At 58.3% G+C, this 14,750-nt stretch overlaps 1 protein-coding gene across 2 annotated transcripts; it reads left to right on the forward strand.

The window, feature by feature from the left end:
- Window positions 1–1,159: 1,159 nt before the first annotated feature.
- NOC2L (NOC2 like nucleolar associated transcriptional repressor) lies at window positions 1,160–14,616 on the forward strand. 2 transcript variants are annotated; one of them, XM_047870514.1, is made up of 19 exons: window positions 1,160–1,228; window positions 1,379–1,531; window positions 2,980–3,154; window positions 3,243–3,365; window positions 4,047–4,167; window positions 4,254–4,344; window positions 4,961–5,039; window positions 5,166–5,276; window positions 5,779–5,892; window positions 6,593–6,781; window positions 7,139–7,278; window positions 8,154–8,265; window positions 9,848–9,961; window positions 10,284–10,385; window positions 11,664–11,807; window positions 11,931–12,044; window positions 13,022–13,157; window positions 13,538–13,636; window positions 13,950–14,616. In XM_047870514.1, exons 1-19 carry the CDS (start codon window positions 1,203–1,205, stop codon window positions 14,054–14,056), a joined length of 2,250 nt encoding a protein of 749 aa, XP_047726470.1. In that variant the 5' UTR covers window positions 1,160–1,202; the 3' UTR covers window positions 14,057–14,616. The 2 variants fall into 2 exon arrangements, with proteins under 2 accessions (XP_047726470.1, XP_047726471.1); XM_047870515.1 differs by having other exon boundaries at window positions 4,050–4,167.
- Window positions 14,617–14,750: the final 134 nt, after the last annotated feature.

Below are 14,750 nucleotides of genomic sequence, written 5' to 3' on the forward strand. Positions count from 1 at the left end.
GTACCAGGCCTTGAACTGGGTGGGGCGGGGTAGGGTGTGGTAGGACAGGGGTGCATGGCCTGGGGGACCTGGCAGGAGCCACGACTGCTCCCAAGAGGGCTGTGGGATCTGGCTGTCCAGGCCCACAGAGCCTTGCCTTTAGGTAGATGGGTGGAGGGAAAGAGGGCACAAGCTGGCCTTCCACCTCCTTTCTTCTCCAGGCAAGGCAAACTTCCAGCCTCTGGGCCTTTGTACCTGCCGTACCCAGGACAGGGCAGAGGAAAAGTGGCCATTCATGCCCAGCCCCGTATGTGGACTAGGGCTAGTGTATACATAGGCAAGTTCCCGGCAGAAGACTCGCTGGACTGAAGTACAGGCACAGCACTTTAAGGAAGATTTGGCCAAACGGACTTCAGTAAGGGCTCTGGGATCTGTCCATTGCCCACCGCCCCCCCCCCCCCCCCCCCCGCCCCGTGATGTGGTCTGTCCAGTGAAATTGTAATGACTCTCATCATTCTCATCCTTGTTTGATCCGGATGAGACTTGCCTGTCCCTCAGTGTTTTTTTTTTTTTTTGGTTTTTTTTTTTTTTTTTTTTTTGGCGAACTGCCCATCCAAGGCATTGCCTTTTCAACTAGACCGTTTTTCCTACTAGGTTGTTGGCTTTTTATTATTGATTTGTAAAAGCTTGTTGCATAGAAGTCCTGTCTGTCAAGTGTTTCCATCTGGATGCATTTTGTCCACTGTCAGTGCGTTGACATCTCACAGGCACGTGCCATGGAGCTCTAGGGAGGCTGCGGGCAGGGCTGGGAGAGGTTGCCCCAGGTCCCGGCCTCTCTTCCCTCAGACAGGTACCGCTATTACTGTCTCTTAGAACCAGGAAGGACACAGATTTGTGAGCAGCAGGTCAGGATTCTATCATATGCAGTCCTGCCCGATTTTCGAGAGCTACAGCCCCTCACTCAGTGATGTGTGCGGGACCCATGACTGAACCAGGCCTGCGCCATTAGCCCCAATTCCGCCGGCCACCGTGGGAGCCCGGAGCCAGGAGGATGTGAATGCGCCCTTCCGCCTGGATGCCTCCGGAGCCACCGCTGGAGAAACTTAGAGCCACCGGTGGGGCGCGGAGGGGCGGTATTGGGGGCGGGGCCCTCCTGGAGGAAGTGCGGCTAACGCACGGCATTCTGGAGCCGGAAGTCGGGCGCACGCTGAGGTTTGGCAGTAATGGCGGTGGTGCGGGGCACCAAGCGGTAAGTTGAGGCTCTGAGGATCGATTCGGCTTTCCAGGGGACCCTTATATTCACAGGGGCTCTCCTTGAGCTTAAACGCGTTCCTGGTGCAGCAAGGCTGGGGCAAACCGGCCTGGCAGGGAGTCCTGATCCAGATGTCGTAACCCGCAGGCGGCTGGCGGAGCTGACGGTGGACGAGTTCTTGGCTTCGGGCTTTGATTCTGAGTCTGAATCGGATCCCGAAGGAGCCCCGGAAGCGGAGACGTGGGCGGCGTGTGAAGCCGACCGGAGTGCGGATAAGCCAGGCGGAAGCCCCTCGTCCAGGTGAGGGTAGCGTTTCCCGCGGGACGTCTGTAAAGCCAGACCCTCTTCACCGTCCTGGCCCACCCGTCACGTGTATGCTGACCGGTCCTGGGGCCTGGGGATCGCTGACCCCTTCCCCAGACCCTTCGCCTTACCCATTCTTTCTTCCCGTGTTTGCTGAGGTTCTGTTCTGTGACAAACGTACATCGGTGAATAATAGGCCCTTTTCTGGTGTAGAGGAGCTCGCTCAGTCTCGGGTGATTCACGACGTGTGGTATGTGAGAAGAAATGAGTGCGGCAAACGGGAAAAATTGAAGGGGTAGAGAAATGGGGAGCACGTTGGGCACCAGCTGTTGCTGTGTTTAGTGGAGAAGGCCCTTTGCAGAGGTGGTAGTTGGACAGAGACTTGGGGGAGTAAGCCACGAAGGCGGGAAGAATGCTTTGGTATTTCACGCAGCAGGAACAGCCAAGCTCCTGAAGTGGGAGCGGGTCTGACACAGAGGTGAGTGTGTATGGAGGAGCGAGGGGGAGAGTAGTAGGAGGTGAACCAGGAGAGATGATAACGGGGTCAGATTTTGTAGACAATTTATAAGACCTGCGCTAAAATGGGAAGCCATCTCAGGGTTTCGAGCTGTGAAGTCACGTCCTGTGACATGCAATTCAAGAGTCACTTGGGTTGCTGTGTTGAGAGTAGGTTGGAGGTGGTGGGTGTGGAGATAGGGAGAGACCACTGTGGTAACTGGGAGAATTGAGAGATGGTGGTTTTTTTTGTTTTTTTTTTTTAATTTTTTTTTTTAACGTTTATTTATTTTTGAGACAGAGACAGAGCATGAACAGGGGAGGGGCAGAGAGAGAGGGAGACACAGAATCTGAAACAGGCTTCAGGCTCTGAGCGGTCAGCACAGAGCCTGACACGGGGCTCGAACTCACGGACCGTGAGATCATGACCTGAGCCGGAGTCGGACGCTTAACCGACCGAGCCACCCAGGCGCCCGGAGATGGTGCTGGTTTAACTAGGAGGCGTGAGAGGCTCTGAAGGGCTTTTGCTAATTAGGTCTCATGGCACATTGCATGCTGGGTATGAGAGACAGAGGTTGTCTTTCACCTGAGTGCCTGTAAAGGTAGAGTTACCCACAACTGAGGTGGAGCAGAGTGCTGGCAGAGCAAGTTTGGGGGAAACCACAAGTTCAGTGTTGTATGTGGGTTTGAAATGGCAGGTGTTGAGGCAGTTGGCTGCGCGAGTGTGGAGTTTGGGGGAGAGAGGAATCTGCTGAAAACTTAACTGCTGGAAATCCCCTACCTTGGTTGTGGGTAGCTGTTGTGGAGAGAGCAGATCAAGTCCTGTAGTTTCCCTGTGGAGGCTGGCGAGCTTACAGTGTGGAGGACAGGAAGCCTTACCCCACGTCCCCTACTCCCCAGTCCTGTGGGCTATGCCTGTCCTGTGGACTTGACGACCCCTGCCTTCTCAGTCGGCGTAAAGGTCGTGCGTCTGAGCATAAGGACCAGCTCTCTCGGCTGAAGGACAAAGACCCGGAGTTCTACAAGTTCCTGCAGGAGAATGACCAGAGCTTGTTGAACTTCAGTGATTCGGACAGCACCGAGGACGAGGAGGAGCAGCTGCACACTCTGCCCGACACGTTGGAAGTGAGGGCTTAGGCAGAGCTGGTGGGGGCAGGGGCACACTTATGGCCTCTGCATCCTGCTCCAGCCTGGTCCTCTGTGTCTGGTGCAGGAAGCAAGTGGGGAGGAGGAAGATTCGGATGAGGATGAGGTCCCCAGAGGACTGAAGGGGAAGAAAAGGGATTCTGCTCCTGTGACCCTAGCCATGGTTGAGAGGTGGAAGCAGGCAGCAATGGTGAGAAGTGGCATGGTGTGGGCAGCTGGACACCCCCCCACCCCTTTGGGAGTCTGCCCTTGACTCATTTTAGTTACCTGGGTCTGTGGCAGACGGGAGGAGCCCCTTCTCTGAGCACCCACACTGGGGTCCTCTTCTGCACCAGACCCTCACGTGAAGGATGTCGCATGGGTCTGCCTTTATGCTAAGAGGCTCCAGGATTGCATTCTCCCCTTCGGTCAGAGATTCCAGGGGCTCTTTCTGCTCTCTTCCACTCAGTGTCTCTCTCGGGCTCCCTGTTCCCTGAAGTCTGTTGTGGGTTAGGACATAGTTTCTGCCTTTGTCAGGAGCTAGAGCCCTTCCTCCAAGGGTTTTACATTGGTTTCTGCAGAGATAGGAAAGGACAGAAGGGAGAACCCTAGAAACCACCTGGTGCAGGCCACCATCCAGATCTGGGACCTTCAGCCTCTCTCCTGAGCCAGGCTCCCTGCCCTCCCAGGAAGATTCTGGACTCTGGTTTTTTGTTGTTTTTCCCTGCACGTGGCTCAGCAACACTGCCTCCATCTCTGCTCCGTGTCTCAGAATGTGGGCGAGGGGTACCTTTCTGTCACGGCAGGTTTCTGGAGCTCTGGTTGCCTATTGCTCTGTCCAGCACAGCTGACCGCTTCCCCAACGTTCTGGGTCCTCTTATCCCTAATTTAGCAGCACCTTACTCCGAAGCTGTTCCATGAAGTTGTGCAGGCATTCCGAGCTGCTGTGGTCACCACCCAAGGAGACCAGGAAGGTGCTGAAGTCAGCAAATTCCAGGTCACGGACAGTGCTGGTGAGCTGGGGTGAGAGGACCTGGGATGCAGCCTCTCTGTTCTGTCTTCTGTCCTGTGAGTGGTATCTGTGGTCCCCTCATTGCAGTGTTCAACGCCCTGGTCACCTTCTGCATTAGAGATCTTTTTGGTTGTCTCCAGAAGCTACTGTTTGGGAAAGCCCCCAAGGACAACAGCAGGTGAAAGGGAAGAGGGGAGGTAGGGGGGCGTGGTCAGGACCCCGCACTGGGGAAGGCAGAGGCCCTGTGATCTATCAGTCCCCCTCTGGAGCCAGCCAGCACGGAGGGATGCCGAAGACGGAACCGGGCCCTTTGCCGGGCCCCGGGGAGAGGCTGGGCGGGGCCAGTTGGGTGGCTTTGTCCTTCCTCCTTTCTGTTTTCCTTCTGAAAAGGTACATTCTCTGCCCACAGTTCCTCGGGGGGGCCCAGAGTGTGTGCTTGGCTTTGCGCCACTAGTCCCTTAGGTCAGGATTCTCCCCTTTTCACTCTTTTTTTTCTCTGCAAGTGAATATTTCATCCACTCTTCTGCTGTTTGCTCTGGGGATGGTGTGTGTATCTGTAGGTAGGGGCCTCATCGAGGAAGCTGACGGGGGATGGTGGAGGGGATAGCCGTTGAGCGAGTGGGCGGCAAACACACGTGTCGTGAGTGGTGCTGGCATCGGCCAGGCACAGACTCTTGTGCGAAGGGGGCCGCTGCACTGGGAGAGCAGTCCCCGTGAAGGGTGGGGGGCTTTGGGGGGCGGTGTGCGGTGCGGGGGGGTTCGCTCAAGAAGGGGTGGGCTTGGTCTCTCTGCAGGGTGCTGCAGCCGTCCAGTAGCCCGCTGTGGGGGAAGCTCCGGCTGGACGTCAAGGTCTACCTGAGCTCAGTCGTACAGGTGCAGTTCCAGCGGGGAGGGGGCCTCCTGTATCCCGCGAGGCCTGGCTGAAGCCGGTGGTGCAGTCCTTCCTCGTGTCCCAGACGTGAGTGGGTTTGGGCCTCGCTGACCCTCCTGCTTCCCCAGCTGGTGGCCTGCGTGACGGAGGCGACAGCAGCGGCGGCCGTGCTCCAGCACGTCAGCAGTTCCGTGCTGTACTACTTGACCTTTCCCAAGCAGTGCCGCATGCTGCTCAAGGTACCCGGCTCTCTCCCTTTGGCACTGTGATCGGAGGCGCGCGTGGCCACCCCTCCGGCGTGCCCCGCTCCCAGCCAGAGTGGGGGTGGCATCTGCGCCCGCCCCCCACCCTACGCCCTGCTGGGATTCTGTTTCGGTCAGCTCTCTGCCCTTGGCGCCGCAGGCCCGGTCGTGTGAGGCAACCGCTTTCTGACAAGAGCTGTAGCAAGACGAGCTTTTCTTGTCTTCTGACGTGCCTTTCTGCTTAACTGACTGAGCCACCCCGGTGCCCCCTAACGTGCCTTTCTGGATACGTGCCTCACAACAAAGCTGTGTTTCTGTGGTACAGCCTTCTTGGGGAGCCTCGTGTTACCTTCCACGTTTTTGTTACTTTTTCACTGAGATGTAACCGTAGCTCTATCCTGAGGTGCTTTGGGAAGGGCTGTCTCCTAGCAGTGGCCACAGGGGCCTCTGGCTGGGCTTGGGGAGGCTGGGGCAGGCAGTGATGTCTCTCCTTCTGCAGAGGATGGTGATTCTGTGGAGCACAGGTGAAGAGACGTTGCGCGTACTGGCGTTCCTGGTCCTCGTCAGGGTCTGTCGGCACAAGAAGGCTGTCTTCCTGAGTCCTATCCTCAAGGTAGTGTGGACCCCCGGCTCCTGCCTCCGATGCCCCCCAGGCTGTGTCCAGTAGAGTCTGGGTTGAAAGTCTTGGTCTGAGGTCTGGGCGGCTGCCTTTGTGGTCAGCTCCTCTTGCTGAGGCTGTGGCTCTGGGCTGACCCAGGCCATCACTGCAGTTCTCTCCCTAGGAAGTGGGGGACAGTGACAGGGATGGGAGCTCTTGGTCCTCTGGGGCTCCACATAGACTGCTCTGCACAGCTCTCCCCTCAGCAGATGAGGACATCAGGTGTGGAGAGGGACAGGGACCCTGCTGCTTGGCTGCACGCCTGGGGTGATGTGTCCCACACAGTGACCCTCTAGAAACCCCTGCGTGGGCCTGGCCTGTAGCTGCAGCTTTTCTAGCCCCTCCTTCCCAGTCCCTCCGTGGTCTCCTTGCCTCTTCCTGCAGTTATTCGCGCTGCGTTTTCCTTGGCACCGCACCCTCCCTATAAGTCTCCTGTTCCGCGCGGCAGACTTTGTGTGGGTATACGTGTGTGGCAGCTGAGCAGCAGAGGGCCCAAGGAGCAAGTGCCACGTAGGGGGAGGGGTCTGCAGCAGACGTGGCCGGCCGTGGCTCCCACTGAGGAAAGGCCCAGGTGTCTGGCAGCGGCTTGGAGCTGGGTAGCGGGTGCACAGTGCCCTGGCAGCTCGGGTGGCCCTGACTGGGATCTTTCTGGCAGCAAATGTACATCACCTACGTGAGGAACTGCAAGTTTACCTCCCCCGGCACCCTGCCCTTCATCAACTTCATGCAGCGGACCCTGACCGAGTTGCTTGCCCTGGACACTGGCATCGCCTACCAGCATGCCTTCCTCTACATTCGCCAGCTCGCCATCCACCTGCGCAATGCCATGACCACACGCAAGAAAGTGCGTGGTTGGGCTTATGGGGTGGGGGTTGGCATGTCCGGGGTCGGGCCCCACCCCACCGTATACTTAGGGCTCCACTGCTGAGGGGCTGGGACCTCCTGGAAGCCTCCGTATTCCTGTGTAGCCCTGGGGAGAGACAACCCAGTGCCTTGGAGGGCTCAGGGGCCTTGCCGGTGGGGGCTTGGGGAACAGGTGGAGGGTGCGGGCAGCTCTGAGGGTGGGTCAGGGGAGGGGGTGGGGTAGGTGGTCGCTGCTGCTGCTGCTGGCTGGGACCCCGTGCACACCGTGGGTGAGGGAGGGCTGGGTCCTTCTGGGACCCCTGGGCTGACTTGGAAACGGACTTCACTCTGTGCCCAGGAGACCTACCAGTCAGTGTACAACTGGCAGTTCGTGCACTGTCTCTACCTGTGGTGTCGTGCCCTCAGCACTGTGTACCCCAGCGAAGCCCTGCAGCCCTTGATCTACCCCCTCTCGCAAGTGGTGATTGGCTGCATCAAGTGAGTCACGGATGGGCGGGGCCACCCTGAGGGCCAAAGGAGGTCAGGGCCAGGGTTATGTGGGCCGTTACGGGGTCAGGGTTGTACAGACTGTCTTTGGACAAGGTCATGGGAGGCTGGTTTAGAGGAGAGGGTTTCACAGGGAGGCATCCTGGAGGGTCAGGAGGAGCTAGTTCTCCAAGGGTATGAGCCAGCCCTGGGCCCTGGGGTCTGTTACTTGGCAGCACCTGTGGAAGGACCCGGGGTGGCGCCATCTGTGGCCCAGAGGCCAGCATGGGAGAATGCCCCGGATTCGTGCATTCTGGGAGATGCTGGGTAGAAGGGACTATGTGCGGTTTGAAGGGAGTTTGGGTGTCTGTCTTACCATGGGGTTCTTGGGTGGCGGGTCTAGTACAACGCGCCACATTTCAGTTGTAACCATTGAGCTTTAGTTTCTGGGCGCAGAGAATGGAGGAGCCGCGTGTGCCCAGGTGGCTGCCTTTGTTAGCCAGGAGGGGTCGCCCCTGTGCTCCTGAAGGAGGAGCCTTGAAAGCAGGGAGCTGGGAAGAAAGAGAGCTTTGAATGAACCATCTCCCGCTGCTCTCCTCCTGCATTAAAGTGAAATTAAGTTAAAAGCCGCGTGGGATGTTCTCTCACCCGATAATTGAGTGAGGAGGCAGGTCCTTAAGACCCGGATTTTAGTCGGGGACTTCTGGTCTGCCCTGTTCTGTCTGGAGGAATCAGATAGGGCAGGTGTGGCCACTGACCCTGACAGAAGTGACCAAGAGGGGCCCTTCCTGAGGTTCGAGCCCCGTGGGTGGAAACAGGTCATGGGGAGCCAGGCTGGGATGGTGAGGCTACTGCCTCTGCTCACTCCTGCCTTTCCATGCCCCCAGGCTGGTTCCCACTGCCCGCTTCTACCCCCTGCGCATGCACTGCGTGCGTGCTCTGACCCTGCTCTCGGAGAGCACCGGCACCTTCATCCCAGTGCTGCCCTTCATACTGGAGGTGAGAGGGTGCCTGTCGCTTGGGCTGGGAGGGGGCAGCACAGTGCCTCTGTGCTCTGCTTGGAGGTGCTCCTTGCTGCGCACAGACCGCCCATCCCGAGATGCAGCGTAACCCTCCTGAGTGCTGGTGTTCTCATCTGTAGAGGAGGTTTTATGAGGACATCGGTCTGTGCGGCGCCTTGCTACCTGCCCCAGCTGGGGTGTGTGTTGGCAGGCGAGTGGCAGGGAGGACAAGGACAGCTGCTCTGCAGGGCTGGCCTGAGGGTGCTGGTTTTAGGACACGCTTGAGTCTATTCCAGCGGGCAGGAGAGCTGGGCTGGAACCCTAGATCTGATTCCAAAGCTGCGTTTCTTTTTGCATGCTCCTTTGTGTATGCGTGTGTCTGTGCGTGTCTGTGCGGATCTGTGTGCATGCCTGCATGCCCCGGGGGTTAGGCCCCACCCCACCTTATACTTAGGACTTCACATCTCCCTACTAGAGAGGCCCTTAGTGCCACCTGCTGGATGGGCCGGATTAGTGGCTCAATGTGGCCAGAGCTGTGGTCTGCACCGGTTTACCAAAGTAGGGGAGAGAAGGGAGCCCCCGGGGTTTCTCTTCTGATTTCGTGTTTTCTTTTTGCACAACCCTTGTACTGGTCCCTGCGTCAGCATGCCATAGACCGGCATGTCCTTTTTACATCCACAGGTGCAGGCCTGTCCTTTCCAGAGAAAATAAGTCACAGAGGCAGAAGGAAAGCTCTTTGCCCCCAGGGCCTTGCCTCCCTGGGTGGGTGGGAAGGGGTGCTGAGAGCAGCCCCTGCTCCACCTCAGGCTGAGCCAGGCTAGAGAAAGGGCAGTGATCCCCTAGGGAAACCTGTTATTAGCACAGTCATGGGTGCTTTTTATCTGGAGCTGTGCTGAGCTCAGCTGTGAAGCATCATTCTCTGCTCTGTGGTGTCTTCAGCATCGGCCACCCACCCCCCTCAGGACAACATCCTGGATCACCCCTGCTCGAGGGTGGTGAGGAGGGGCCAGGCATGGCTCCCGCTCCGCTATCCCAGGACAGCCCGCAGCCTTCGGACACAGGGAGGACTTCCCTGAGAGGCAGAGGCCGATGGGCACAGCCTGTGGTCTCTGTGGAGGATGAGGGGTTATGAGCTCCTCAGGCCCTTGCTGAGACCCTCTGGCCATTGGCATATCACTCCCAGGATGCAGCCTTGGGGTTGGGACCAGGCCTTGGGAATGCAGTCATGGGTGAGGACGTTGCAGTGTCAGTGACCCTGTACAGAAAGGACCTTTCTTTTGTTTCCAGACACTGGTTCTTAGGGCTTCTTGGTCTGGTTTTAGGAGAGGGTCGGTAGCAGTGTGCACGGGTGTGCTTCTGGTCCTGCACCCATTGGCCAGAATCCCGCTCTGCAAAGAAGTGATGCCCTTGGAGGCCGGAGCTCTGGAAGGCAGGGGGTCTCTGGGGCCACAGGACTGGCACTCTGTGTGGCTACCTCTCCCTGGTTTTGGGGCCTCTAAGGATCTGGGGTACAGATGGGGGGGTGGGATACAGTGGGGCATGAGGCACAGCAGGCCAAGCTGAAGTGGCTTTGGGGACAGGTTTTCCAGCAGGTCGACTTCAATAAGAGGCCGGGGCGCATGAGCTCCAAGCCCATCAACTTCACTGTGATCCTAAAGCTGTCCAAGGTCAACCTACAGGAGAAGGCGTACCGGGTAAGGCTGGCCTCCAGGCCTCCTGTGGAGACGCTTGGGAAAATACCTTGGGCGGGGTCATGGCAGGATGTTCTAGGGCACCGAGGTCAGTGTACGGGGTGACTGGAGTCCAATTAGTGTGGACGGGAGGGGACTTGCTGCCCTCCAGTCTGTGTGGGCCTTCATGGGGCTCTTGCGGGGGAGGTGGTGCTCCTTGGCCTCAGCCATATTGAGCCAGAGTGTGGCTTCCGGGGAGGCTGTGGAGGCACATCCTCCGATTTCCACCCTGATAGCAAGCAGGCGTGAAGAGGGCTGAGTTCTCCTTTCTTCTCCACTGCCTCAGGATGGTCTGGTGGAGCAGCTGTACGACCTCACCCTGGAGTACCTGCACAGCCAGGCCCAGAGCATTGCCTTCCCCGAACTGGCGCTGCCCGCTGTGCTGCAGGTGTGTGCCAGCTGTCTGGCTCCCTCTTCCTTTCCCAGATGCCTTGATGGCGTGCTTCGTAGCAGACTAGGCTGTCTTCATGGGCTCAGCTTCCCATTGACACAGGTGCCAGAAGGAGGCATCCTTGTCACGGCCACACAGGGTCAGTAGCAGAGCCTAACCTGCTGCAGGGTTTCATGTTGGCGCTGCCTCATCATAGGTAGCACGAACATAGGGGTGTGGAGTCCTGAGGGGTGGGGTTGGCGCAGGCGAGTTAACGGGGACCCTCGGACTTGCTAGCTCCTCCCCAGGCCTGTCACAGCCCAGGGACCAGACCGACCAAGAATTCTCTTCTAGGAGTAGTCCTGGTGGAGCGGGCTGGACCCGGCCCCCCAGCCCTGGGTCAAGCTGGTCTCCTGACTGTATACTTTCCCAAATGGTCCCGCGTGCAGGTTTGGGGCAGGAGGAAGTCCCGGTCAGCCTCAGCACCAACCCTGCCTCAGTTTTCCTTCAGGTGATACAAGGGTGGGGTTGGAGTCCTTTCTCTCACAAGTCCCTTCTGGGCCTGTCAGAGGTCCCCTTGCTCTCAGCCCAGGTGTTTGCCATCTCAAGGAGGCAGGGGCCTTTCACGGGAAGGGCCAGGTCCTGTCCCTGATTCTGGTGGGCAGAGTCAGCTCCCCCAGCTGTAGGCCGGCTTGGTGAGTAGGGGTGGGCTGCCCGCACCCGAACTGCACCTGGTTCAGAGGCCCATCCAGACACATGTGGCTGTGTAGGCAAGGCTTTATTTGTGGACTCCAGGTCCCAGAATCATGGTCTATAACATGGGTCAGCAAACTGTTCTGGCAGAGAGAGCTAAATGGTATTTTAGGCTTTACAGTCATGTGGTTTCTCACAACTGCTCAGGTCTCCTCTTTGAAGTACAAAAAATCCACAGAAATGCCTAAGTGAAGGAGTGTGGATGTGTATCAATACAGCTTTATTTACACAGACAGGCTGAGGGTGGGATGTGACCTGGAGGGTAGATCCATGCCGCCTGTTCCTCTGCCCGGCCCGTAGGGTGGGCCGTCTGCTCTCCAGCCCCCACAGGGCCCAGACAACAGGGGTCATGCGGCACCACGCCACGGCCCCCACCCCACACCAACGTAACTGCCCCATTCCCCAACTGTGTGCCCTAGGGCTGTGAGACACATGTTTCCTGCTCCCCCATACCTCCCTGTGGTCATGTGTGATCCCGGCAGATCATGGTCTGTGCCTGGACCTAGGCTGAGCACTGCCCCCACCCCCCCCTTCCTTTTGCAGTTGAAATCCTTCCTCCGGGAATGCAAGGTGGCCAACTACTGTCGGCAGCTACGCCAGCTGCTAGAGAAGGTGCAGGAGAATGCTGAGTACATCTGCAGTCGCCGCCAGAGGGCCTCCTTCGGTGTGGCTGACCAGCATGCAGTGGTCAGTTGGGAGCTGGTGTCTGGGTGGGTGGGGTGGGCAGCACTGCCTGAGGCACTAGTCAGTGGAGGGCTGGGGTTTGGAGGTTTCCCCAGGGTGGACATGATCCTGAAACTCTCCCCATAGGACACCTGGGAGAAGCAGACCCGAGAAGAGGGGACACCTCTCACCAAGTACTATAGCCAGTGGCGGAAGCTGAGAGAGCGAGAGATCCAGCTGGAGATCAGTGGCAAAGAGCGGGTATGTCTGCAGAGGAGGTTCGGAGCGGGGATGTGGGCATGACCACCTGGTTTGTTCTGAGACCAGGGTCTAGCACCCTGTCTGACTTTAAGACCAGAGTGGGGAAGGGGGCTTGTGGGAGGAAATAGTCTCAGGGACGATGTCACCAGGACGGTTGGGGCCTGTTCCCAGCTGCAGCCCGTCCTGGGGCTGCTCTGGAGGGGCAGACATCATGCATTCCTGGGTGACCAGGGGGCTTCTCTCGTGACCTCCAGGAGGAGGTCCTTACGCCTTGTCAGGCCTGACTGGGCTGGGGATTTTGGGGGAATAAGTGGCCAGACTGACCTTACTTCTCAGGCCAGCCTGTGGACACCAGGAGGGCAGGCAGGGAGGGGCAGGAGGAGCTGTGCCAGTGGGTGTGGCATGGTGTGACTTGAGGGGACAGTTTCGTGCTGAGTGGCATGCCTGTGACTGTATCCCTGTCCTGGTATCACGGGTCTGCCGTCCCACGACGTGATGGCTAAAGACGTGGAGACACACAGGTGGCGGGGGCGGGGGGGGGCTGTAGCTGGGCCTTCAGCCAGTGGGTGTAACTACGCTTTTGATGGTACTTAGTGGCCAGTGTGCGTGGCTGGGGCCCCCTCACCTGCCTGGCAGGGTGGCTGTCCAGGAGTCCTACCCGGCGATGTCTACCAAGTTGGCCAAGCAGAGTCTGTGTGGGGGACGGGTTGGGAGGCAAGGCCTGAAGGGAAATGGAAAAGGGAATAGGATGCTGGGTTTGGGTAAAGTCCGTCCTTGGGAATGGGAGGGAAGGACAGTAGCCGCGGTCAGGGCTCTTGCTGCATGACGCATGATGTGACCCAGCTGTGGCTGTGAGCTAAGCCTTGAGGTGGAGGGTGGGGCCCGGGGCCGAGACATGGTGGGTTGGGGATTGGGCCAGGTGGGTTTTCTCATGGCCACCAGACCACCCTCACTACTCTGGTTTTGGGTCTTTCCAGCTGGAAGACCTGAACTTCCCAGAGATAAAGCGGCGGAAAGTGGGAGGCAATAAGAATGAAGACAGAGTGGAATTTAAGGACCTCTTTGATCTGGACAGTGACGAGGAAGACAGTGCCATGGATTTCTCAGAGAGAGGTAGGGGCCTGGGCTCCTGAGCCTGAGCTCCCTGTGGGGAAGGGGTAGGTGGCCCTGGGAGGCTTCCTGACACATCTCATGGAACCAGAAGAGGGTGCCTGCTTCCCCCTGGCTGCTCACGTTTGCGGTGCGCCTTCTCCCACCACTTCACTTGCTTTGAGGTGAGGGCCTCCCAGAGTTGGGACACGTGTCCCAAGACCTTATTCCTTCGCCTGTACTAGTGGCTGGACACTTCTGAATCCTTTCCACCTGTATGAAGGGGGCCTGAGGGAAGGGTGGGTGGGTACGGGGTTCTGAGCCTGGCCCACACTCCTGCATTAGCTGTCCCCAGTATGTATTTGCTGGTGGGCTTACTCCCATGGGCTCTTCTTGGTCCCCAGGGATGCCTGGGTCCCCGAGAGCTTGGCAGGGGGTAGAGGAGGAAAAGGAGGAGGAGGATGGCAGCCTTAGCAGCCAAGAGGAAATCAGCAATTCAAAGGGTGAGTGATTCCTGGGAGTGAGGGGTGGTGCTGTGGCCCTTTGAACCTGTCTGTTCAGGAACCCAAGGCTGTCGTGGGCGTCACTTTGTCGGTGGGTGGGTGGCGCCCTTGGGTGGGAGAATGGCTCTAAGCTGGGCTCACACCCCTCCTTGAGGTTGCCACGCCAGCTGCTCCGTTCCCGCTGGCTCTGGCAGCCAGTAACAGTGGCACCAATAAATTAATTAGGGCTGTGATTAATTAGTGATGAGTAATCTCCAAGGCTGGCTTCTTCCTGATAAAGCAGAATTTATGTAGCCTCGGTCTCTCCCTGCAGATGGAGACCCAGACACAGAGGCGGGGCTGCACCTCGGGGAGCTGTGGCGGCTGGCCCAGGGACCAGAGGATGAGTTGGAGGAGCTACAGCTCTCTGAGGAGGATTGAGGGCTGCCGGCCTGGGGCGGGGCCCGCGGGGACTGCCGTGCAGTGTTCCCACCTTACCAGGCAGCCAGGCTTGTGTCTTCTTGGCCGGTGCTGAGACCCGAGGCCAGGGCCCGCGCAGTGCGGGGGAGGGCAGTAGATGGTGGACTGGGCTTTATTTTCGCAACATGAAAGACCAGAAAGTACCGAGCCCTGTGCAGATCCCTGGAGTGGCGGCTGTGGGGATGGAAACCAGCACCGTGGAGCCTGCCCACAGTGCGTACCACACTGCTGGGTTAGATACATCAGCCCCGTGAGGGAAGCTGGTCTGGAGTGGGACTCTGCCCTGACCTCTCACCCGATGGCAGGATGCTGAGAATCTCGCAGAGAACTGTCCCGGTTCCAGAGAGGGCCAGCAGGCATGGCCAAGGCCAGTGTGGCATGATGTGCCTTCTCCGCCTCCTCTGTCATTCTTTGGTTTGTCTGCAGGTACCCAGGATGCAGAGTCCCTGTGCCTGGGCTCAGGTTTGGGTCCCCAGGCTGTCTGCACCTGACTCTACTCCCAGAAAGTTTCAGAAACTCTTTTCCTTTGATGTCATGTTTTCCTTTAAAAAAGTCTTTGTTTTTGCATCCAAAACCAAAAGGAAGAGAAGCTGTGGAGTGGGTCCTTTGTATCAGAGCTGCTGGCACCGAAGGGCTTAGGGATGAGGGTGGTCCA

Source organism: Prionailurus viverrinus, chromosome C1 (assembly GCF_022837055.1).
Source record: "Prionailurus viverrinus isolate Anna chromosome C1, UM_Priviv_1.0, whole genome shotgun sequence".
Classification (NCBI taxonomy): Eukaryota; Metazoa; Chordata; class Mammalia; order Carnivora; family Felidae; genus Prionailurus; species Prionailurus viverrinus.

Excerpts from the sequence above, each read along its gene's own strand:
- NOC2L (XM_047870514.1), top strand. The coding sequence starts at position 1,203 with ATGGCGGTGGTGCGGGGCACCAAGCG. Across the intron at positions 3,366-4,046 it reads GGTGGAAGCAGGCAGCAATG|CAGCACCTTACTCCGAAGCT; the intron begins GTGAGAAGTGGC and ends TCCCTAATTTAG. Across the intron at positions 9,962-10,283 it reads TACAGGAGAAGGCGTACCGG|GATGGTCTGGTGGAGCAGCT; the intron begins GTAAGGCTGGCC and ends CCACTGCCTCAG.